General features: G+C 32.1%; 4 protein-coding genes and 1 long non-coding RNA gene across 8 annotated transcripts; 3 read left to right on the top strand and 2 right to left on the bottom strand.

Annotated features, from left to right (window-relative positions):
- Positions 1 to 4,160: 4,160 nt before the first annotated feature.
- Positions 4,161 to 7,895, bottom strand: LOC104788472 (phospholipase A1 PLIP1, chloroplastic). Of its 2 annotated transcripts, none has more exons than XM_010514231.3 (5): positions 7,402 to 7,895; positions 5,579 to 6,688; positions 5,422 to 5,481; positions 4,836 to 5,252; positions 4,161 to 4,714 (listed from the first exon to the last, which is right to left on the bottom strand). In XM_010514231.3, the coding sequence occupies exons 2-5, from the start codon at positions 6,662 to 6,664 to the stop codon at positions 4,316 to 4,318; spliced, it is 1,962 nt and encodes a 653-aa protein (XP_010512533.1). In that variant the 5' UTR covers positions 6,665 to 6,688; positions 7,402 to 7,895; the 3' UTR covers positions 4,161 to 4,315. The 2 variants fall into 2 exon arrangements, with proteins under 2 accessions (XP_010512533.1, XP_087307718.1); XM_087451592.1 differs by having other exon boundaries at positions 5,579 to 7,093; positions 7,402 to 7,719.
- A 4,727-nt stretch (positions 7,896 to 12,622) lies between these two features.
- Positions 12,623 to 13,949, top strand: LOC104788471 (abscisic acid receptor PYL9-like). Its single transcript, XM_010514230.3, has 3 exons — positions 12,623 to 12,993; positions 13,109 to 13,324; positions 13,451 to 13,949. Exons 1-3 carry the CDS (start codon positions 12,844 to 12,846, stop codon positions 13,652 to 13,654), a joined length of 570 nt encoding a protein of 189 aa, XP_010512532.1. The 5' UTR covers positions 12,623 to 12,843; the 3' UTR covers positions 13,655 to 13,949.
- A 176-nt stretch (positions 13,950 to 14,125) lies between these two features.
- On the bottom strand, positions 14,126 to 16,046 carry LOC104788470 (uncharacterized). Of its 3 annotated transcripts, none has more exons than XR_015558056.1 (6): positions 15,854 to 16,046; positions 15,532 to 15,652; positions 15,038 to 15,241; positions 14,852 to 14,941; positions 14,640 to 14,749; positions 14,126 to 14,437 (listed from the first exon to the last, which is right to left on the bottom strand). It is a non-coding gene; the product is annotated as an uncharacterized LOC104788470 (long non-coding RNA). The 3 variants fall into 3 exon arrangements; XR_015558058.1 differs by having other exon boundaries at positions 14,640 to 14,741; XR_015558057.1 differs by lacking the exon at positions 14,126 to 14,437 and adding an exon at positions 14,492 to 14,551.
- Positions 16,047 to 18,156: 2,110 nt separating this feature from the next.
- LOC104699722 (transcription factor CPC) lies at positions 18,157 to 19,166 on the top strand. The gene is made up of 3 exons (XM_010514228.3): positions 18,157 to 18,451; positions 18,530 to 18,617; positions 18,896 to 19,166. The coding sequence occupies exons 1-3, from the start codon at positions 18,397 to 18,399 to the stop codon at positions 18,990 to 18,992; spliced, it is 240 nt and encodes a 79-aa protein (XP_010512530.1). The 5' UTR covers positions 18,157 to 18,396; the 3' UTR covers positions 18,993 to 19,166.
- A 2,308-nt stretch (positions 19,167 to 21,474) lies between these two features.
- On the top strand, positions 21,475 to 22,942 carry LOC104788468 (putative WRKY transcription factor 46). Its single transcript, XM_010514226.3, has 3 exons — positions 21,475 to 21,937; positions 22,028 to 22,165; positions 22,297 to 22,942. Exons 1-3 carry the CDS (start codon positions 21,645 to 21,647, stop codon positions 22,796 to 22,798), a joined length of 933 nt encoding a protein of 310 aa, XP_010512528.2. The 5' UTR covers positions 21,475 to 21,644; the 3' UTR covers positions 22,799 to 22,942.
- The last annotated feature ends 340 nt before the right edge of the window (positions 22,943 to 23,282 follow it).

The raw sequence follows: 23,282 nt of genomic DNA, 5'->3' as shown, positions 1-23,282 counted from the left end.
TAAGTTATTTAACATAATTTTAGTCGGATATAAATTATATTTATCGTTGTAATATTAAATTTTATTGTAAATAAGTACACAAAACCATGAAAAAATAATGAACTTAAAAAGAAAAAATTTCAGTACATGATGTGTATTAGTATAGTTTTAAATGTTTTATTTTAAAGATTCTAATGCATGTAGTAATATGGGAAACCTAAAAAAAAAATAGAAAACATGAGTTTGTAGGAATGAATTTTTGGTTAATTGATGAAAATTGACAAAGTATTAGAGAATTTGTTATAAATACCCTTTTTGATATACCCCTTCATATTAATTTTTTTTTATTAAATTTTAACTCTAATCCATGAAGAAGTGAATTATGGTTTTACGATGAATTAGATAGTTAAATGTGATTACTAAACTGAATGTTTAACGATGAAATTTATTTTAGATCAAATTTTTTTCAAATATTAATATGTATCATTTAAAAAATATTCATTTAAGAATATTAGTAATATTTTTATGTTTGATTTTATAATTTCAACACATGTATTTTTGTAATGCATATGTTAAAACATAAGATAATTTGAAATAAATTATAATTTATGGGAATGAATCTTCAGTTATTTGATGAGAATGTCTCTATATCTTTATATATGTTGTGGCTTGCTAACATAAGACCACTGATCTGAAATATCAAATACACCACCAAAATAAGAGTCTTTGTTGTCTCTTCTAAAGCAGGAACCAGCAGCTTATGACATCATCAATGGTAAGGAGTACCAACTCTCATGATGATAGATAGATATATATAGAGTGGATATAAGATTACCCTATGGGGAGTTTGAACATATGGGGACTTCTTGGAAAGCGCTGTAACCTGCCCGTGACGTACACATTGCGTGGAATTGAGTGGCACACTTGCAGCAATGCACGCAGGAACCATGTGTCTGCTTACAAATTGTGCAAACCTAAAAGGCTAAAAGGTATTTCCAAAAAATATCAGATGCATATTATTAGATTCTAATAAAAGACATTCGTTATTATTTCTACTTATAGCATTTTGTTATACCTTAACGAAATAAATTTGCTGGAATTCTGAAAAGTACAACAGCAGGTTCCGTATTTTCACGATTCAAAAACCAACCTTCCAATCGGAAGCAAGCACATGTTACCTACATTTATAGTACCTGTGTACCCAAAAGAAAAGTCTATAACTGAGTTTCTTAACTTGACCTTGTGATAGAACAGTCAATAATAAACCATTGATATTGGCTATTGCAAGATGGGGGACAAATCATAAAGAGAGCTAATTCTGCGGTAACACCTTTTACAAGACAAAGACAACACCAACCCAAGGATATCTTAATTTGTATGCCCTTCCTTCAAGTATCTGAAATCTCCAAACATATATATATAGAAACATTTAGGGACTGTTAAATATTTTATTTACTCACCACTATTTAGTGAGATTCTTATATTTAATCTTTATTGTGTCTTTTTCATATTGCACTCAGAGATAAAATTGTTGTCTGAATATAAAACTTACATCAACAGCATTAGTGCCTTGGTCCATGAGATCAATTTTAGCTAAAACTCCAAAAGTCCCGTCTCCTGAGAACAGCAAGTGCAACGAAGCAACATTAAACAAGATGAGTGATGAGTCAACCAATTCAAATTAATTTCAAGGTATATTAGTTGCAAGGACCATCGTCTTCGTTTACTAAAGATAATTTCATAATAAGATTACCACAAGGCACTGACCACGCAACTCAATCATATATACAAAGCTCCATAGAACTTAAACCATATTTACTATGTCCCAGACTACTCCCAGTCGCTTATAACCACAGAAAAAGAACTCAAAGTGAATTTGGAAAGCAGTCGTATCAAGATATAAAGAGGGAAGAATCCAGCACCTTTTGGATCAACTTCACGAGAGATCTTAATGGCATCAGATGTAGCAAGATACTGATTTGAGAAACTCAAATATAGAGACTACCGATGGTGATGCCCTTAGAGTGTCTTAACGTGTTTATTACCTTTGAAACCTTTAAAAACACATTCGGACTAATCTTCTTTTTCATCTTATTTACAGTTATTATCGAACAATATCGACTACGTGAAAACTAATTACAGTACTTTTAGTTTTATAGATTTGATTTATCTAGTGTTTAGAAAAAGAATTCGTTTATAATTTACAAATGACATGTATACTTTACAAAATATGTGCAAACTAATATCAACACCAGTGTGATTCCCATTGGTTAACCATTATTGAACCATATCAACTACGTGAAAACTAATTACAATACTCTTAGTTTTAGAGATTTGATTTACATGTTGTTTAGAAAAAAATCTGCTTATACTTTACAAATGACATGTATAGCTTACGGTCATTTTTTTTAATTTGTAATTCATTTATTTGTGATAAATAGACTCTTGCCATATCACTTTAAATGATGTTTTTGTAATTTTTTTTCCTTAAGATCTGATATTTTTATCTTTCTAACAAAAATTAAAAGTTTTTAATCTGTTTGGACAAATTATATTTAGACATCTCTTTTCTAATTGGTTGAATTCATTTTGTGTAATGATCTTTTCAGGTAAAAGAGGTAAATTACATAAAAGATTATGTGTTTTCCTAATTTGTGTATAAAAACCTTAAATATTGTTTTAAAATGATAAAGATTTGTTCTTTGCCACTCTAGCTGGCGGCACAGATCCATAAGGAACCTTTTTCAACGCTATAACAAACTTGGTCTTACGTCCAACCTTTTTCAACATTATAACATGTGCTTGCTTCCGATTGGAAGGTTGGTTTTTGAGTCACGAAAATATGGAACCTGCTATCAAATTCCATCAAATTTATTTCTTAAGGTTTAACAAAATGCGACAAGTAGAAATAATAACGAATGTGTTTTATTAGAATCTAATAATATGCATGCATCTGATATTTTTTGGAAATACCTTTTAGCCTTTTAGGTTTTCACAATTTGTAAGCAGACAATTTGATCGAGAAGCTGATGGAAGTGACAGCCTTGAGGGATTTGTTCCTTGCCACTCTATAGCTGGCGGCACTGGGTCAGGTCTTTTTTTTTTTTTGGCTATTAATCCCCATCTTAACTTTAGATTCGTTCATCCATGGTATCTATTCTGTTATACTTTTGCTAAATGATAAGTGATGTTGCGGAATTTGGAGTGTAGCCTGTATGAGTTTAACACTCTGATATCCTTGGGTTGGTGTTGCAAATTTGTAAGATCTTTTTGCTTTTAATCAAAAACTGTTGCGTATGGAGTGCAATGTGTGTAACCAATCTGATTGATTTGATGGGAATTGTAGAGTTCTGGAAAGTCTTCAGTGCTAGAGAGTGTTGTAAGAAAAGACTTTCTACCTCGTGATATACAAACAGTGTCTTCCATGTAGGGATTTTTACACGTAGACCTCTTGTCCTGCAGCTTCACAGAATCGATGAAGGCAAAGAGTATGCTGAGTTTATGCATCTTCCTAAGAAGAAGTTCTCCGATTTTGGTATATATTTCTTGTTTGAGAAGAGAAGCCTAAATTTAAATGAACCCAAATACAACATATATTGACACGTAATAAAAACGTGTATGAATCTTCTCACCTACGTGGATCTGAATCGAACCTCACCTACGTGGATCTGAATCGAACCACCGATTTTTATGCCGGCAACAAACTTAGCAACGGATGAAGAAGGCTTTTAAACTCACGCTTCTGGGACCATCCTTCTACAAATTTAGCCGCTGCAAGTATTGGATCAACTTAAAAAAAAGATTTCAAACTCAATCCAAACTCAAAGAAGAAGCTCGGACTAATACCTGAAAACGAGCTAGGTATTCTTCAGTCCTTAACGATGAAAATATAACGGCCAAGATTTATTTTACTCTTATCTTTGGAGAAGAATAAATCGATGGCTAATTCTTGGTAAATCCTTTTTAAAATAATCCAAAAACTCTTGTAAATTTTAGAATTTAGGGGCCAAAAAAAAAGTTCAACATGTTCAAAATTTAGGTTCAAATTTTTCCCTCTCAACATTAGTCTAATTTTTTTAGGAACGAAGTGCTTAAAGAAACGTAGTTTAATTTGATCATTTATACACAGATTTCATACAGTTCTAAAATATATGCGTGCGAAAGTTATATTTGTGAGTGACTTTTGAGTTTGACTTGCGTTTATACGTTAAAGGATTAAGCTGCAACGAAGTCCTTTGGCTTACCGCTAACCCCAACAAATGTAAACAAACGCATAATTTAGAAGTGAGATTCCACTTATATACAACCGTAGATTTATTTTATTTTTTTCCCTTCATTAGACACGTGTCATGATCTCCTCAGCAGTCGTCAAGCTCCTGTCCAATGCATGTGCTGCTGACGTAAGCACCGGCCAAACACTCCTCCTGTGTATCCTGGCCTTCCTAACTATAAGTTTAGTGTGCTGCCTGAGAACTCCGTTCACGGCTTTGACGTAGTTTTTGGAGTCGTGGTCCCTCGAGATCGAACCTTCCGAGCCATAAGCTGCACGTTGACTGAGTGTTTCGAGCGGGTGAGGGCGGTTCAGAAACGCACGTAACGCTGTTGGAGAGTAACCTTCGTTGCTCTTTTCTAAAACGTAGAGAGCATTTCCCGGTGGTAGCCAAGGGTGCGTCGGCGAGACGCTCTCACTTGGCTGTAGAATAAATACTTTCCCCATTGGTGAATACAACAGTTTCTGCAAAAAGCAAACACACAACCAGATACATCATCCGTAATTTAATATATAGAGAAAAAAATAAGATGTTTAATACGTTAAACCGAGAAAAAAAAAAGAACTATTAGTAAGCAGGACATACATTTTTGTTGAGGCAAGGATGTGTACGGAAGGACCCATTCAAACGCTTAAGAACGAGAGCAACATGGTCAGGATAATTACATGAGAAGGCTCGTGGGACGATATCTCTATGCATCATCACACAGTGAACATGACTCTCGTCAAGGCCAAGCTCGGCTAGAATCTTCTCCCCGCCACAAAACACAAACGGTGAACCGTACGTGACAACGGGTTTCATAGCTTCAGAGCTAACGAGTCCTCTAGAGATAAGCATCAGATTCACTATTAATGAGAGGCTGCCTCCAAGTGAATGACCCGTAAACTGAAACTTCGCTCTATCTCCGTGTACAGACAAATGCTCTGTTATTTCGGGTAAGAACTGTTCGTATATTCCTTTCGCTGCCTCGTAGATTCCTCTATGTACTAATACATCTGTACCCTGTAATAGTCATATCAATATACTAATTACGTTGTCTACTCAAATAAGATGAAAACCATATAAAACAATTTCTTTTTTTATGTAACATAAGCATTATTAGAGAAACCAAAATTAATTACCGAACCAAAAACCAAATATCCATTACTAGTAGAGAGATCAAGATCTTTACCTCAAACTTAGTTGGCTCGAAGAAAAGGTTTGCTTTCCAAGAAGCTAAAGAATCAGATCCCTGCAGTGAGGCAACGCTAATTAGCACATTGAAGGATTATGATATTAGGAAACAGAGGATGAGCTATTGTGGTTATAACTTTGAAATATACATATACCTGAATCACAAAGCACCTAGTGTATGTGTTTGGATCGTCACACACAAACCACTCACAAGGAGATGATTGTAGCGACTGCAACTCCCTCGCCGCTTCTAACTTCTCCTCCTCACCCGCAGCAACCACAGCGGTCATTGTAGACGTTGCAGCCTGAGCCGCAGCAGCTGATTTATAAACCGGATTGTTTGGTTCTGAAAAATCGTACTCTTTGCATGAGTGAATGTAAGACGCAGCTGAAGCAGCGATATTGTAAGCAGAAGCAGAAGATGAAGATGATCGTTGAGGTTGCTTCTCTGATTCTAAAGATGTAATAACAGGGACTCGTGTTGAATCCTGCTCGAGTTTCTCTCTAAGTATCGCTGCTTTGGCTTTCTTTTCCAAGGAAGATGTCACAAACTTTAACCCATAGTTTCTTCTCAAATCCTCTCCCTTGATCTCCGGTATCGTGTAAGCCAAGTTACACAAATAAGCCAACTGAGAAAGCTTTTTAGCCTCAGACCAAGAAACCTTCACAAGCAATCTAGAGAACGACTCACGTTCCCAATCACCGTTTTCAGATCCGTAATCTGCAACGCAACCGTCTTCCTCGTCTTTACAACCACACGTAACGCCAATACTATCCTCTGCAACTTCACCATCTCCACTCTCTGGTCTTTGCTGTTTCTTCCACTGTCTTCTTATCTCGAGTAATCTCTCAACCCAATTCGCCTTCTTGGCTCCATCCAGTTTTGGATCAGTCTCAAGCTCAATCTCATCACTCTCTTTCTCGTCTTGAGTCGTGTCCGTTTCAAATAGCAACGTTTTTATCGGATTCGGGATTATGGCGCTAGATAACTGAAACGAGAACACTCCAACAGATCGACTAGTTTTCATCCCTTGACCAGAAGGACGTACAGACACAGCTAGAATCCGGTTCTTATTACCGGAGCGACAACACAGATGATTGTCCGAACTTGATCTCCGTATTCCACCACTTTTCACGACGAGATCTTGACCGGATAACGATCTACGTAGGCCGATATGTTCTTTTAAAACGTCATTCGCTGCCGCTGGAGATGTAGACGCCATCGCCGCATTAAACGCCATTCTTTATAACCAAAAACTCCAACTCTAGCAAACAAAAGAAGACAAATATATATATAGTAATCCCAATTATTAAACACAAATATAATTTGTCTAACCGTTCTTAGTAGGGCAAAAAGTAGCAAGTACGTAACAATCTTGACTATTTCATACTTCACATATGCGGAACATAATAAATGATTAATGAAACGTTTAAATAGGCTAAAAGGAAAGGTGAGAAACGTTTTAATTAGGTGGACTATATTAGCCAGGTATTAAAAAGAAATGTGACACGCACAAAACAATACACCTACGAGCCAACTAACAACCCTTTCGCTCGTAACTCGTAAGTGTGAGGTTGGAATCTTAATAGTTGGACTGGGTCCGTCGTACAGAAGGGCTTCCACGTGCGCCACGTACAGATGTGCTCATCGTATTTAACATTGTTTTCGTCTAAGTCAAAATAAGCATATCTTTTAATTTCTTCTTCTATCGATTTTTTTTTTTTTGCTTGTTTTGATAATCTTTATGAACTAAAACGAATATTGATATAGTTATCTAACTCAAAGAATATATAAAAAAATTAAGGAAATTTTGAAAAAAAAAAAAATAATAACCAAAACAGACAAAAGCATATGATATGCGTTGTTCATTAAAAAAACGGAGATTTCACGGATATTCACGAGAATTATTTGGAAGAAACAAAACAGAGGATTGAAAAAGATACAAACAATTTGAGTGTCGAGAGATCGTTGCGTTACCTTATTTATGGGTGTTAATGGATGATGGCAAACAAACAATGGAGGATCAAAACAGCGTTTCTGAAACCGTTGGATCAGCCGGAGATCTGCAAGATCATCTCATTTTGATCAGATCACCACTTCTTTTGAACGATAGCAAAAGTTTTGCTCCTCTGATAATAATAAAGCGAGGCGGAGATTCCAACAATGGCAAAGGAACAGAGATTTTAAAATACGTAATGAATACGATGAAACTTTAAACGAGAAGGTTACAAAGAGTCAGACCAGATTCTGAAACTTGTTCTTGTTTCTATAAAAAGATTCATGAATCTCTCTCTCTCTCTCTTTCATAATAAAGCGATACGTAAAACGAGAGAAGAGAGAGAGAGAACCAAGTCACGTGGAGGGAGAGAGACAGAGAGGGGAAGGTAAGCAAGGACGTAAATGCCCTCGTCGTGGTCTTTGATTTTACAGATCGGCAAAACCGTAAGTTGGTGGTTGGAGAGTGGTTAGGCATTCTTTTGCTTGATTAAGGAGAGAATTTTTGGTAAATGTCGTTATGAAAAAATATAACATGTCGTTCTAATTTCGTATTTGTATCCACCACAAGTTTGCTAGAATTTTTCACAGTTTTTTTTTTTAAGTCAAACCCCAAAAAATCTAACAAAATCGATTCGCTAAGAAATAACGAAAAAAAAAAAAAAAATTTCCCATACGTCAAAAGATGCGAGCGTTTGTGTAATTTATTAGACACGGAAGGTTAGGGGTATTACCGTCATATTATATGAGAAGCGTGCGTGCATGAGAGTCGAGAGATGAAAATATCTATTTGACCACGAAGGAGGAAGAGAGGGTTAGAAAGGTCATTGTAAAAATAAAACGACCACGAAGTGCCAAATGTTCGGTTGCATGAAGCAAAGAGAGTCAGTAGTCAGTACTCAGTACTCTCCACATATCGTCCCCCAGGTGGTGGCCAGCCGCCTTTATGTTTCCGCTGGGTTTTCAATAAAATTTTTCCATATTTTAGGGTTTAATCTTCTTCTGGCAAAGAGACTTGCCACTTGTTGTATTTAGAAACCTCCGTTTCATTATGTTCGTTCATCTAATTTAGCTAGTGGGACTTATTATGTTTCTCCAACCGCTAAACTAAGGCCCATCATTAAATTGGCCCATCAGTAATATGAAATATAAAGCCTCGTTATCCCTTTTTTTTTTGGTTGGGGGGGGGGGGGGGGGGAATAATATGGTCGGTAAAGATTTCCAAGTATAATGGATATGTCATATGTCACACTCGATTAAAATGTGTTATCTAGATATATATAACCAAAAGATAATAGAAAATAGTTGTATATCTGAAAGAGGAAGACTCTAGATTGGAACCTTTTGATGATAATTTCAGTCTCTCCTTATTAGTCCACTTGGCAATGCAATTTTAACAAAAAAAAAAAATATATTAAAACACAAATTTAAAACAATTAATTTTCACATTTAACTCACATAATATAAAACTGAAATCTTTATAGCTTCTCCCTATAAATTATGCATTAACTTTATTTCTCCACTAAGTTGTATTAATCAATTGTATTAAAACAAAACAATAAATTAGAATTGTAACTCTCATTTTTCTAAATGTAATTTTTCATCATTTCTCTTCCTATAAATACTCATTATCTTATTCTCTTAGTCTATCACTCTTTCATTCTCTCATCTTCTTCCACTACTCCCAAATCTCTTTTTTGTTTTGTATTTTTTTTGTTATTGGTGTTGTATGGGTTATAAAAAATCAAATCAAATATCAAAAGCTTAGTTTTAGAGTTTGTATGATATGTATATCTTATATATTTATTTTAATCTTTTAAAATGTTTATCTCCATTTTCTATTTTATATTAACATCTTATAAGTCATTATTTTCATACTTCCTTACAATATTCACCACATAATAAGATCATAAAGTTGAAATGATCCATATGTAATTATCTATTATGTCTCTGGTATCACATATTCATGTATAATTATCCATTTATCCATTTATAAAGACTATTTTGTTTTGTGATCCAATTGTTAAATCTGCAGAGATCAATATAATATATATATATATTTATGATTTGAGGTTTTTCAAAACAAAAAGAACATAATTAAACAATTGGTTTTTTGTGTCTTTAATCAAAATAAAAAATGATCCAAAAAACAAAACATATTCAACTGGAACTTAAATATAAAAATAAAATATAATTTTTAAAATATCATTTCACTAAATTCTCTAAAGATGAAACCATTAGTATGAAATCTAGCACTATAAATTAAATTGATGAGTGAAAACCAAAAAAAATATAAGTTATCCTTGGGATTTTAAAAATTATTGAGATTGAAAAATTCATATAATTTTATAAGAAAACTAATTTAGTTTGTCACTTAAAAAGTAATATTTTTTATTTTGAAATAGTATGTGTAAGTGTTGAGTTTATATCAACAAACAACCAAATCATGTGAATTTTGATTCAGCCACTTGGTATTCCTTTTATTTTAGGTTATAAAAAATTAAAATATTTATTTATAATTAAAGACATGTAACTCCATTTAACTCAAATGTAACTTCTATCCAATAATTGTACATTAATTCATTCCTCCTACTAACTTATTATCTTTCAAGAGAAATTATTTTTGGTTAAATTTTGATATTTTTTATTTAATTTGGTTGGCTAAACTTATATTCATATTTTGGTTAGCTAAATTAATATATTTCTCATGTAAAATTATTGTTTATAATATATTTTTCATTTCAAAGTTTAAAGCAATATATCATATATATAAAAGTAAGGTTTTGGTCTCTCCTTATTGGTTGATTTTCATTTAATGTTTTCTAATTTTTTTTTATTTTTTTATTTGCTTTCTAATTGCTTTAAACAATATTTAAGATCCAATAAACACAATACATTTAACTCACACATTAAAATAAAATTATAACTGAAAATAAAATAAATTATGCATTAATCATATTCTACCACTCAGTTCTATTCAAACACAATAAATTACTATTGTAACTCCATAGTTCTAAATGTAACTTTCATCATTTCTTATCATATAAATAAGCATTCTCTCAATCTATCATTCTCTCATATTGACATTCTTTTACTATCTTATTTTCACATTCTCTCATTCTCTTCTACAATACCTCAAATCATTTTTCATTTTTTTTTGTTATTTTTGATTTCTTATTTTTGTTGTATGGGTTGTAAAAAAAAAATGAAATATCATTGTAAATTGTTAATGCTAAATTTTAATTTTAGAGACTACATGATATATATTTTACATTGTTCTTATTTTAAAAGATTTATCTCCTTTATCTAATTTGGATTATTATCTTATAAGTAATCATTCTCTCTTCCTCTCCCACCAATATCAAATATTGTTATATCTCATATGTGTTGTAAGAGTTTGATTCTATATTTTAATTTAGAAAGTATTATATATATATATATTTATAGATATTACATTGTTCTATTTTTTAAAGATTCATCTCCATTATCTAATTTGGATTACCATCTTATAGTAAACATTCTCTCTTCCTTTCCTACCAATATCAAATGTTGTTATATCTCATATGTGTTGTAACTTGTAAGAGTTTGATTCTATATTTTAATGTAGAAAGTATTATATATATTTAACATTGTTTTCAATTTCTATTTTATTTATATAAAAAAATATTTCTTTTATATTTCTTGCCTTTCTAATCTATTCATATTTATTTTTAAAATTTGCATAGTTAAATTTAAATTCACATATGTTGGTTTTAACAAAACAATCAACTTTATTTGAGAATTAGATGTTCCTATTCATTTTTAAACGATCAATGTGTAACATATAAGCATTTTGTCTTGCAATCACAAGTTCCATTTCCATTGCTTAACTCCATGGTTAAACTATAATATATGTTGTCCTATTTGTAGGAATAACAACATACTTATTTAATTTATTTAAAAAAGCAGATGATTAAACGAAATAAACATTTCTCCAAATTTTATAATTCAATCAGTGAGTGTACTTATTACTTTGAAAAACTTTTACATTGAAGTTCATAAAATCATATAAGAAAACTAAAATACTATATCACTTCAAATTTGGAAGGAAACACTTGGTATTCCTTTATAAAATAGTCAAGACACATATAAAAATTTATTAATATTTAACTCACTTTAATGACATTAAAGGTCATTTAACTCAAAAATAACTTCTATCCAATAATTTCATACATTCCTCCCACAAATAAAAATATATATATATATATGTTCAAGATTGTATTTAAATATTACATAATTTTTTAGTTAGCTAAATTTATAGTCACATATATACAATATATATACATAAGAATTTATATTACTTATTAACACCATAATTCGACCCATTATTTGCTTAACTCAATATTGGTTTCAAAGCCAACTAAAGAAAAACAAAAACGATCTTATTGATATTAGACCACAACATGGGCATACAAACATAATCACTTACACGAAAGATATTTTTAAAAAAATAACTTATTATTGCAACATCAACGTATGAAGGGTTTACATAAGCAGTTAATTAAAAAATCTATAATACAATAAATGTATTAGAAACAATATCTGTCAATGATAAGATTGGATCCTCAAAAGCAAGAAACAACATCTTCATAATTCATAAAAAGTAAACGCCACAATTATACACATCTGAACGAAATGTATAAACATATAGTGTATAAATAAAAGTGACGACAAAGCCCGTATATGCCTAATTAAAACGAAATAATACAAAAGAGAAAATGAAAAAGACCAAAAAAACAAGAAAGTGCCAACTACACCACAATCCACGCGTTGCGTGGGGAAGCATCTAGTGACAAATAATATTGTACTTAATAGTAACATGAATTAATTTGAAAGAAAGGTAGGTTAAAAAACCTTAGCAAGCTTTCTGATTACGACGTCTAATTTTAAAAATAAACCTTAGCAAGCTTTCTGATCATTGATGGTTTGATATATTATCAAATAAATCGTTATAGTTGCATGTGAACATATAAATTTTTTAAAAGATAATGGGCAAACAAAACATAAAGTAAAGAACACACTTATGACCTAACTCACCCGAGACCTAAAAAAAAAAAATAAGCAAAGTACAATAATGTTGATCTTATGAAGATATGTTCGAATATGCGAATAAATTGGACCAACGTACACTACATACATATTAAAATAATTGGATTTTAAAAATAAAAATTCGAGGGAATATGAGAAGATGACGACGCTAACTCAATTCCTTTTGCAACGTCGAAACCCCAAAACCCAATCCTTATCTCTCTCTCGCAGTCTCTTCGTCAAGTCTCTGGAATCATCGAATCTTTTCTTGAGTTTTTTTTATAGTCCTTACGTATCAGTTAACATTTTCTTGAATTTTCTATAAAGAAAACAACATATCGATCTGAAAAAAAGAATATGAATTCGACGATGGAGGCCGGAGTTGGAGGCGGTGGTGCGGCAGTGGCGACGGAGTTTCTGCAGATTCGGTTGAACCACAGGCACGATCCAAAGGAGAATCAGTGCTCATCCGTGCTCGTCAAGCATATCAAAGCCCCTGTTCATCTCGTAAGTCTCTGTTTTGGATTGATGCGATTGGAGTTGTTGTGTAGTCTCTGTAGTGTTTGTGATTATTGAATAGAAAAGCTTGATTCTTTTTTTTATTGAATATGTCGTTATATAGGTGTGGTCTCTGGTGAGGAGATTCGATCAGCCACAGAAGTATAAGCCCTTTGTGAGTAGGTGTGTGATGAAAGGTGATGTTGGAATCGGCTCTGTTCGAGAGGTTGACGTTAAGTCTGGCCTCCCTGCTACCACTAGCACCGAACGGTTGGAGCTTTTGAACGACGACGACCACATTCTTGGTATCAAAATCCTTGGTGGTGATCACAGGCTTAAGGCAGGTTTTTGCGCATCTTTCTATGAACTATATTAAACCTCTTGGTCCATGTGTTTTTGTAGTGAGATAAGGCAGAGTCATAGATAGATTCAATATTCTAATCGGATACATGTGTTTTTCTTGTAGAACTACTCCTCAGTTGTTACAGTACATCCAGAGGTAATTGATGGTAGAGCTGGCACTATGGTGATCGAGTCATTCGTGGTGGATGTACCAGAAGGGAACACCAGAGACGAGACTTGTTACTTCGTGGAAGCTCTTATACGATGCAATCTCAAATCTTTGTCCAATGTTTGCGAGAGAATGGCTGCTGATCTGGACAGGATTTGACTAAGATTACTTCTTCCTAAAACCGTAGGATAATTAAGCAACATTGGCTATTATTATGTGACAACCTTTTTTTGTTGGCTTCGGGTCTTCCTTTGTATGTATATATAGTCGAAGAGCGCATATTACCATTGAGTGTGGTCGTGTGGACCAGTCGTAAACCTCTAGTACTCCTTTAGGACAGCTTCATGTCTGATTCTTCCATTCGAGTCTGGTTGTGTAATCTATTATAAACAGTAGCTGTAAATTACTAGGAATGTATCATGTATGTATATTGTAAATTTAATCATTCGACCAAGCAATGAGTCAAATTTTGTTTATGGGAGATAAATATTTTATTTGAAGAATTGGGTTAATTACTACATTTTTAGTGTCTAGGGAAATTCTATTGAAAAGAATCGAAGGAACTAAAATAAACATGGAGTTTGATGGTACGAATTCTCAACCAAATTACATACAAACTTCAAACGGTTATTTGCAATTGTGATTTGTGTTATTCTGCCATTTTAGTGATGAATATTAAATACAAAAGATTTAAGGGTTTTATAGTTACAGTAACTTAACAAGTACTAGTGTCATGGCCCGAACGCACGACCTAATTAAACATGGTGAATTTTAACATAAAAAATAAATAATATTTCTTTGTCTTCTTTCATCAAACAATCATCTTTATCTTCTAATATGATTCTCAGTCTCATCGCGGCCGACCGACCTCATGCTCTCCATCTCCAACAGAGTTAAATCATCCACCGAGTGTTTAAATTTCAGCAAAGGTGTTATTAAAACCTAAATCAATTCAGCTAATTCACATAATCAAACCAAATAATGAACACATCCATGTTGGATACTAAGTTGGGGATTATCAGTAACCACTTTAGGTTCACAAATTGGAAACTGGTTCTAAAGAAATGAAGCAGAATACTCATGATCTAAAAGACCAATTTCAACATAAAGATACATAAGAGAGAGGGTTTCAACGAAATGGAACCTTGCCAGTCACGCATTCCACAAGCTTAGATAGAGAAAAGCCTCTTCAATATCACACAAAATTGAACTTGCTCTGAGTTCTCCTTACCAGAAAACGGTAAAGCTACAAAACTTCAAAATAAATCTTATACTCACTAAGACTCACCCAATTAAAAGCCACTTTAAATAAGGGAAACAAAAACAAAGGAGAGAGATCGTTGCTGAATTTGTAACCTTGACAATAAGCTTAGGGTAGACATCATCTCACTTTGGAGCTGTCCTTTTGGTCTTTTTTCTATTACCTTCAGCGATCAAATCAATACCCTGCAAACACGACCATTCAGTCTCAGAATCAAACCTTGTAAGCTTACATGTCAATCTCAAACCAAACTAAGAGAGATGAATCATTCACACTCTAACCCGAGGCTTAAATGTCAGAAGAAAACCTATCCATGTTCCAAATTTACTATACAACTACATAAATGACATAAAACACCCAAAATTCCTTGAAACTTCAGTAGCAAACTAAAGAACTTGTAGAAGAAACGAAGATTGGAAGACAGAGGAAGGGAGAAGTGTCACTGTGGTCCGGTGTTGTGGTGCTGGAACCGCCAACCATGTAAACTGAAAGATTTTGAAATAGAAAACACTTCAATAACAGACTACAAACACTTGGATAACAGACTAAATAAAATTAAAGTTATGAATCTGTTTTATATAATGCAAGTTCTTTATCAAACTTGTTCCTGTTGTTAAAATATAAACAGAGAATTTGAGAAGACATAGATATTGATTGATTAAGCAATGTTGAACAAAATATACCAGAAATCAGAGTTCGTAAATTGCAAGAAGAAGAGATATGTGATTGATGAAACCCTACAATCAGAACATGTAAGAACTTAAAAAAAAATTACCCGGAAAAGTTGGAGGAAACCGGAAATAGGAAAGGAAGAGATACTGAAGCTTTTGTATGATATCATGTTGTGGGAATCGTGGTCGTGCGGGAGTCGAAGCAGTTGTTGAAGAGAAGTAATCCTTTTGTGTCGTAATTTTTATATAAGGAATACAAACAGAAGAAGAAAGCTATTAGAAACCTAAATCAATTTGATTGAATACAAACAGAATTACAGAAGAAGAAAGCTTTTAAAACCTATATCATAAGAAAATCGATTGAATACAAATAGAAGAAGAAGCTATTAAAACCCTAAATTCAGAATAGAGGTTTAGTTCTAGTACCCGATTAAAGGAAGCAGAAAGAGGGATGAGAAAAGGAAGAGATTGAGAGCTTTTGTATGAAATCAGCTTGTTGTTCCATAATTGAGCGAATTAAGGCGAAGTGGAGATCGTGGGAGAAGAGGTGTAGCAGTTTTAATCTTTTGTATTTTATTTTTTATGTCGCAAAAGTAAAATAAATGTTTTTTTTTTCTTTTAAAATGAAATTTGTTAAGCAAAATTAAAATTGTGAAAGATGATAATTTGAGACTTAAAACAGGTGTCAGATGGAGAGAGCGACAGTTAATTGAGAATTTACTTGTGACTTATAGAATAAGGATATAGTTTACAGTTACTTTACAAGTATGTATACAGTTTCTTTTTACAGCCTCTTGAGTATTAAAGTTCATACACAAAAATATTTGTAAGGAAAAAACTAGAAAATTACGCCAAAGGTCAGTTTAAGTTCTGACTGAAGAAGATCATCCGCAAATGTTTTCTTTGCTAATCCGATCCTTATTAATCATCTCCAAAGGTTTTCATGACTTAATTTTTGAGCATGAGAAATAAATAGTTTTAGGTGCCGGACCCAAAATAATGTACTTGTTAGGATTCTCCACCTTATTCTTTAGCCCCACCCCAAACTCACTAGTTTAGTTACACCCATACGTTAAAAAAAAAGAATACAAGGTAATTAGAATATTTCGTATTTGTGACCATGTCCTTTCTTTTTTGTCGATATATATATATATATATATATATATATATTTTTTTTTTTTTTTACTTTAAATTTTCGATAATATTAATAAGTATTGTTACAAGGCTTAAAGCCCAAAAAGCACGCAGGCCCAATACTACAGTAATGAAAAAAGGAAGAGACAGCTTACCTTTGCGATTAAGGAAGGGAGATAATGAAGAACGTTTACCCTGACTGGGAGGGAATGCGAGGGGACGAAGACACCCAACAACACTAGGAGGGTTGGAATAAGGCAAACCAGGTACACAGAAGAGAATCCCCCGGGTTATTGGAGCTTCGTGTCACTGAGAGAGGATTGAGACGAGCCCTGAGAATTAGCTGAATCTCCTTGATGATAAGTTGAAATGGCCTGGAGATTCCGGTATGAATTCGAAGGTTCCTTTCCTTCGAATTAAGTAGTTGAAATAAATAATCTAACATATTAATTATTAATTAATTATTAATTAATATGTTATTAAGTAGTTGTCGATATATATTAATTATTAAGTAGTTGAAATAAATAATCTAACATAGTACTATACCGGTAACATCAACTTAATGATCATTGTAAATAATTTGAAAATGGCGAACACCTAACCCGGTACTATCATCATCGATTCATCATAAATAGTTTGTCGATGACAATTTTTTTTTTGTTTTTTTTTTATCGATGAAAACTCATGGTCCTGAATTCCTGATGCGAACTTATAATAGGATGACATTCTGTCTCAGACTCTCATCTATGTGACCATCTAATAAGTAATAAGTGTCCACTTGATCATTTTGGAGGCTGTATAATGGCTCATTTTAATCATAAATGATAAGTTTATTTGATATATATATATATATATATATATATATATATATATGTATAGAAAATTTTGAACCACAAATTACCATAGTTTAGCACTATATATACTGTATTGCTAAAGAAAAAAAATCTGGGGAAACTTTATAGAACTCTGTTTATATCATTGATTTGTTTCGTGCCACATTAGACTAATATGGTCAAATCGAATTTATTGATTGATTAAAAAATGTTACATTTCTAATGGAGAAGCTAAGAATGTAAATCTATATTAATCATAGATTACTTATAATAAGAAATTTACCTTCAGGTAGAAAATAGACTAGATAAAAAATTCGACCAAATTAAGATTTTTAAATTAAAGAAATCTTGATTAATAATATTAAGATTTTTAAATTAAAGAAATCTTGATTAATAATATATAACACATTTTGAAATAAAATACCATCTTTATGCATTGCTGTGAAATTATATTCTCGAAATTTTTAAAAGCGATGCATGTATCAAGTTTATGAGAGGAAACTACTAACTAAGAAGGAAAAAAGATTAAAACTATACTTTTAGAAAAATATGATGTCTCTGTAATACAGAAAAATGATTAAATTATTGTGACTTTCCAAAATCCACATTTTTCCATTGTAGAGAAAGCTTTCGTTATAACACCTATATATTGAATCAAGGTTGTTGCCTGTAAATTACAACTAATCTTGTTGTTAGTTATAACTAATCTTCACTCAATAAATCTAAATTATTAATAACCTTGTTGTATTGATTCATAATATCACACCAAGACAAGCGAGCTAAAAAAATAAAAACATATTAGTACGTAAGTCGACAACTGTGACCTAATGGTCATGGTCCAGTCCAAGGATTTAATTTCCCACCTTCCCTCTATATATCCTTTGTAACGCGCACAAGGAAGCTATTATATATTTCAGTTTTGGTATATCTTTTCTTTATATACACATGTCTTGAACAACTCCACAACGAGCAACGACAAGTTAATTTCCCGACAAGCCGGAAATGGATAACCGTCGGTGGATTCATAGAAAGACGACCTATGCGTCTCGTTCCGAAGGTTTACGTACGTTTTCTCTTCTTTTTTTGGTAAATTTTTCTCTTTATTCGAAGCCTAATATATCGTTTGTGTTGGCAGAGGTGACTAGCATCGAGTGGAAGGCTGTGACTATGTCAGAAGAAGAAGAAGATCTCATTTTTCGGATGTATAAACTTGTTGGTGACAGGTTAATTAAATTATCTCTGTGCATGTGCTCAGTGCTCATCTCCTCACTGTTTCATTTGTTTTCATCCAAAGTTTTTTTTTTTTTTAATCTAATGTTAAATTATATTCAAAAGAAAAATAAACATTTTTACATAGAAATAGTTTCAAAACATTTCAAATCAAAAGAGTTTCATATTAATAAAATCTTGCTTCAAACCAAAAGTTATGTATTGTTTGTAAGCATGTATTTAAAAAGGGCTAGTTTCGTGATTAACTAATAATATAGCACGTGGCGATTAGGTGGTCGTTGATAGCCGGCAGGATCCCGGGGCGTACGCCGGAGGTGATAGAGAGGTACTGGCTTATGAAACACGGCTTCTCTTTTGCAAACTTATGAAGACAAGTTTAGTTAATAAACGATCAGTGAAGTTTGTGTTTCTATATCTTCCAAGGAAGACAAAAATAAAAACATTCTTATTTCTTGTTTAATCGCTCGTGTTTTCATGAAGTATAATTAAAATTGTAGTTGAAAATTGTTTATTATTATGACGCACTTTATGTTTCAGAAGAACTCAGACGTACATATTATATATACAGTATATGATTATGAGGAATATTTCACAAAACCAAGTTTTAATTCAAAACCACAACTTTTAGGTTTCAAAACCACTAATTCGATAGTTTGATTTTTTTTCTGTCTTCTGATATGTTGGAATTTTAGGGTTTGTGTGGTAAAGGACATTTTCGATTTTGAAGTTCTAGTTCTCTACTTCATTTTTTATTTTTTTATACTGCAATTAGATTTTAAGGAAACAGAGAGACTTCAAAAGAAAAAGGAAAAAAAAATCGAGATTTAAAAAACTTGCTTTTTTCAAGCCCAATAATTAGCAAATTTATACACTGTTTGCATTTTGGATCAATAAATTTCATGTCATCCTGAATTTTAGCTCTGTGTCTTATCTTCTTTTAGGTTAATGTAATTAATTGTCTTACTCCGAACAAGTGAAACTAAACGCTGGGTTATTGATAATTTTCTTTGTTGTAATTGTATTTGATATTATCTCTTTCATGTTAATAAAGTAAAGTACGACGTTATAAAAAAATATATATATATCTGTCTTATGTCAACTGTTTTTAGTTTTCATCACCTGTATTTTTCGAAGAGTAAAAAGATTCTATAACGACAGAAAAAATATTTCAAAAAATTAAATGACACTGAAAAGTCTGATCCGACTTTATTAGATAAGGACGAAACTAATAATGAACATACGATGATGTTTCCCCACTTGGGTTACTCCATTTGTTGGGTTACTCCATTTACCGTGCGTGACCCCGCTTTAGAACCTTTGAGAACCTTTGAATATCAATGATTCATTCATTATATACAAATTACGATTATGAAAGTTATGTAAAATTTTTTATTAGAGTCTACATCGAAACTGGTTAGGATTCGGATTAGCGAGTTACGATCTAGGTTCTACATGCATTATGATGGATTTAGTATCTACGTACTCTTTCGGTTCAACGTACGCTACTAGGATAGATCTTGTATGGACAATCTTTTTGTTATTTTTTTGGAAATGAAAGGATTTTATAACAATCTATAATACTCAAGCATATCATATAACAATTCCTTAGAGTATAACAAACGTTGGATTATTAGAAATTTATGTTAATAATACGAAATTGGCAATACCATGGGATTTGGAATAGGCCAATAAGAAGCATAACAAAATCGATAAAGAGAACGAGACAATTGCATTATGACCTACGCGGCTCCTTCCTTTTTTTTTTTTTAACTACCAGTCTACAAAAGAGAAAGAAGCAAGTTCATCATGTCATTTTCTACGCGCACTAAATTTTAAATAACTTCGTCTTCGCCGAAACTTCCTTATTTTCCATAAATCATATCTATAAAATGAACAAGAAAAAACTACATCATTATACATTCTGGTATATATATATATATCACTGCCGTGTTATATACTTTATCACAAAGGCTTTAACTTTGTTCGAGGGTATGAGTTAGGGATAAAGCCTTTTAATTGAACGACACATATATAATTGTATACGACACATATATGGATTAGTCTGAAAATTCTATGTACACGAGTCACAAGATGATACAAGTTCTTTTAGTTTTGAAAGCGTAATCGTTGCTAAAATAGTCCCCATCACATATTGTACGTAGAACGTTAAATAATTGAATCTACAAGCTTATCAACGTATGATCCAGTTATACTTGATACTCTAATTTTCTAAACAGCTTATGATCTATAGAGGTCAAAAGTTTCCCATGGATGATGGATGTTTTTAGTGCAAACGCGTATTGAGTATCGACCGATATATATCAGAGTGTAAAATAGTTTTTTACGCATTAAACATTAAAGCATGATTATCTTTTTTTTGTATCATTGACAAAGAAAAGTCTTGTGCACGCCAATGTCATTTCTTAGACATTTTACTTATTTTATATAAGATCTTTCTATCTTTAAAGTTTAAACTATGCTACAATCAATTTCTACCATAGTTAATTAAGCTCCACCCGCACTGATTAGCAGCACCTAAGCACTCGGTCACTAACAGGTAACAACAATTTAAATAAGAATAAGGTAGTATAAGTATATATATTCCGTAGATTAATACAAGAATAGATGATATCATTAGTCCTCATCGAACATTTATGGTATACCATTAAAAAGGTTTTATAGTAAAAGGATTCTAGATCACATGACACTATGGGTCAAAACATCATCATCACAACGTTAGTTATATCACTTTATCGCCAATAACATATGAACACGTACGTCACTATCAATCCATCGTGTGAACGAGAAACCTAATCTATATAAAAGACTTTAATTCTTCATATACTTTTTAGGCAATCACAAATGTTATATTTTAGATTGGCATTTGTCTTTGCCCTTTTGTCAATTTCTTTCCAACTTCTTTTTCTTTTCCACACACCTTCTTGCCTAAGCTTTTACGATTAAAAAATAAATAAACAAACAAACACAATAAAATCAGAGACACACATCATATTATATATATGACAAAGCTCATATCTCATCAAATTCACCAAAGCTTCTCTAATATGAAAATGAAGGAAGAGACGCTGATGGAAGAAAAACGTGTGATTAAAGAGCTGGAGCAAGGGAAAGAGTTAGTGAATCGGTTGATGAACAATTTGAAAAACCCTTCTTCTAAAGAATCAAACATGCGTTTGATCTCTGGAATCCTCCGTTCTTACGAAAATTCAATAGTTATGATGAGTCTTGATCAGAAAACTCTTAAGAGAAGCCCCGAGACCAAGAGAATGGATCCGAGTAACAACAAGAAGAGGTAAAAGTAACTAATGAGAGATTATAATTTGTGTTTTAGGACACTTGTCGTCTGATTGTCTTTTCTTGTTTATTAATTCTTGATCTGCAGAAGAACCTCGGATAAGAAGACGTCCAAGAAAGTTAAGATTTGTGTTGGAAGAGAACAAGAAGGAACTTCTCAACTTGATGATGGTTTTTGCTGGAGAAAATATGGTCAGAAAGATATTCACGGATCCAAGAACCCTAGGTTTATCATTATATATCATTACAATCATATCTTTCTAAGCATTACAATATTTTTAATAATATAATGTTTGATTTTGTGTGGACATTGCCAAATTTTGAAAATTAATTTACTTTGTTTTGTTTATAATACAGAGGATATTATAGATGTACACATCGATTCACACGAGGGTGTTTAGCGGTGAAGCAAGTACAAAAATCAGATGCAGACCCTTCGTGTTACGAAGTCAAGTACTTAGAGGGTCACACATGTAACGGCAATTTACTATCAACCACCAAACACTCTGTTTCTTTGTTTAAAGAAGAAGAACGAAACATAGTACCTAAGCTACATCATGTTACAGAGCAACCCGAAGATATAAGCAAACATATGAAATCTGAAGAATTGATGTTAAGTCTCGATGACTTGGAAAACAAGAAGGAGATTTTCAGAACGTTTTCATTTTCAAATCCCGAGACTGAGAACACTACTGGCTGGAAAAATCTGATGGAGAATTTTTCTCCTACAACAACATCAGAATCTGGAATCACCAACGAGTTGATATCTGCTTCTGTTGCAAATTCACCGACCGATGATTCGTGTTTCTCTTCTTTGAAAAATATTCTCGATTTAAGTTATGATTGGTCTTTGATGTAATCTAAGTAGCTCTGATTTTGTAACAGTAGATTTCTTTGCTTCTTCCTCAAACCATAGGATCGTAAAGCTATTTTAGTTATAACTGAATGAAAAAATTTGAATATATATCTTAAACTTAATAGAAAATTTGAAACCTATACTAAATTTTTTAAGTCTTTGAAATGTATTTTATCTATTGATCTGAATGACTATTTTATCCTCAATTACAAAATAATTAAAACTAAATAAAATATAATTAAATTAATTCAATTGAAAAAATTATTTTTAAAAACATAGTGAGATATTCAGAATTTTGCTAAATTTTTTTTTTAAATGATGAATTAATTTATTATATATAAATTAATATTAATCAATAACTAAAAAAATAAATTAAGATAAAATAAATAAAATATGCCCATAATTAATAATTAATTAAACATTAAAAAGATAAACACAAAATAATTAAATTAATTTATGTTAGACAATTATTTGAAAAAATCACTGT

The sequence above is a fragment of the Camelina sativa genome, chromosome 5 (assembly GCF_030686135.1).
Source record: "Camelina sativa cultivar CO46 ecotype springtype chromosome 5, ASM3068613v1".
Taxonomy (NCBI): domain Eukaryota; kingdom Viridiplantae; phylum Streptophyta; class Magnoliopsida; order Brassicales; family Brassicaceae; genus Camelina; species Camelina sativa.
This window is presented reverse-complemented; position numbering and strand designations above follow the sequence as displayed.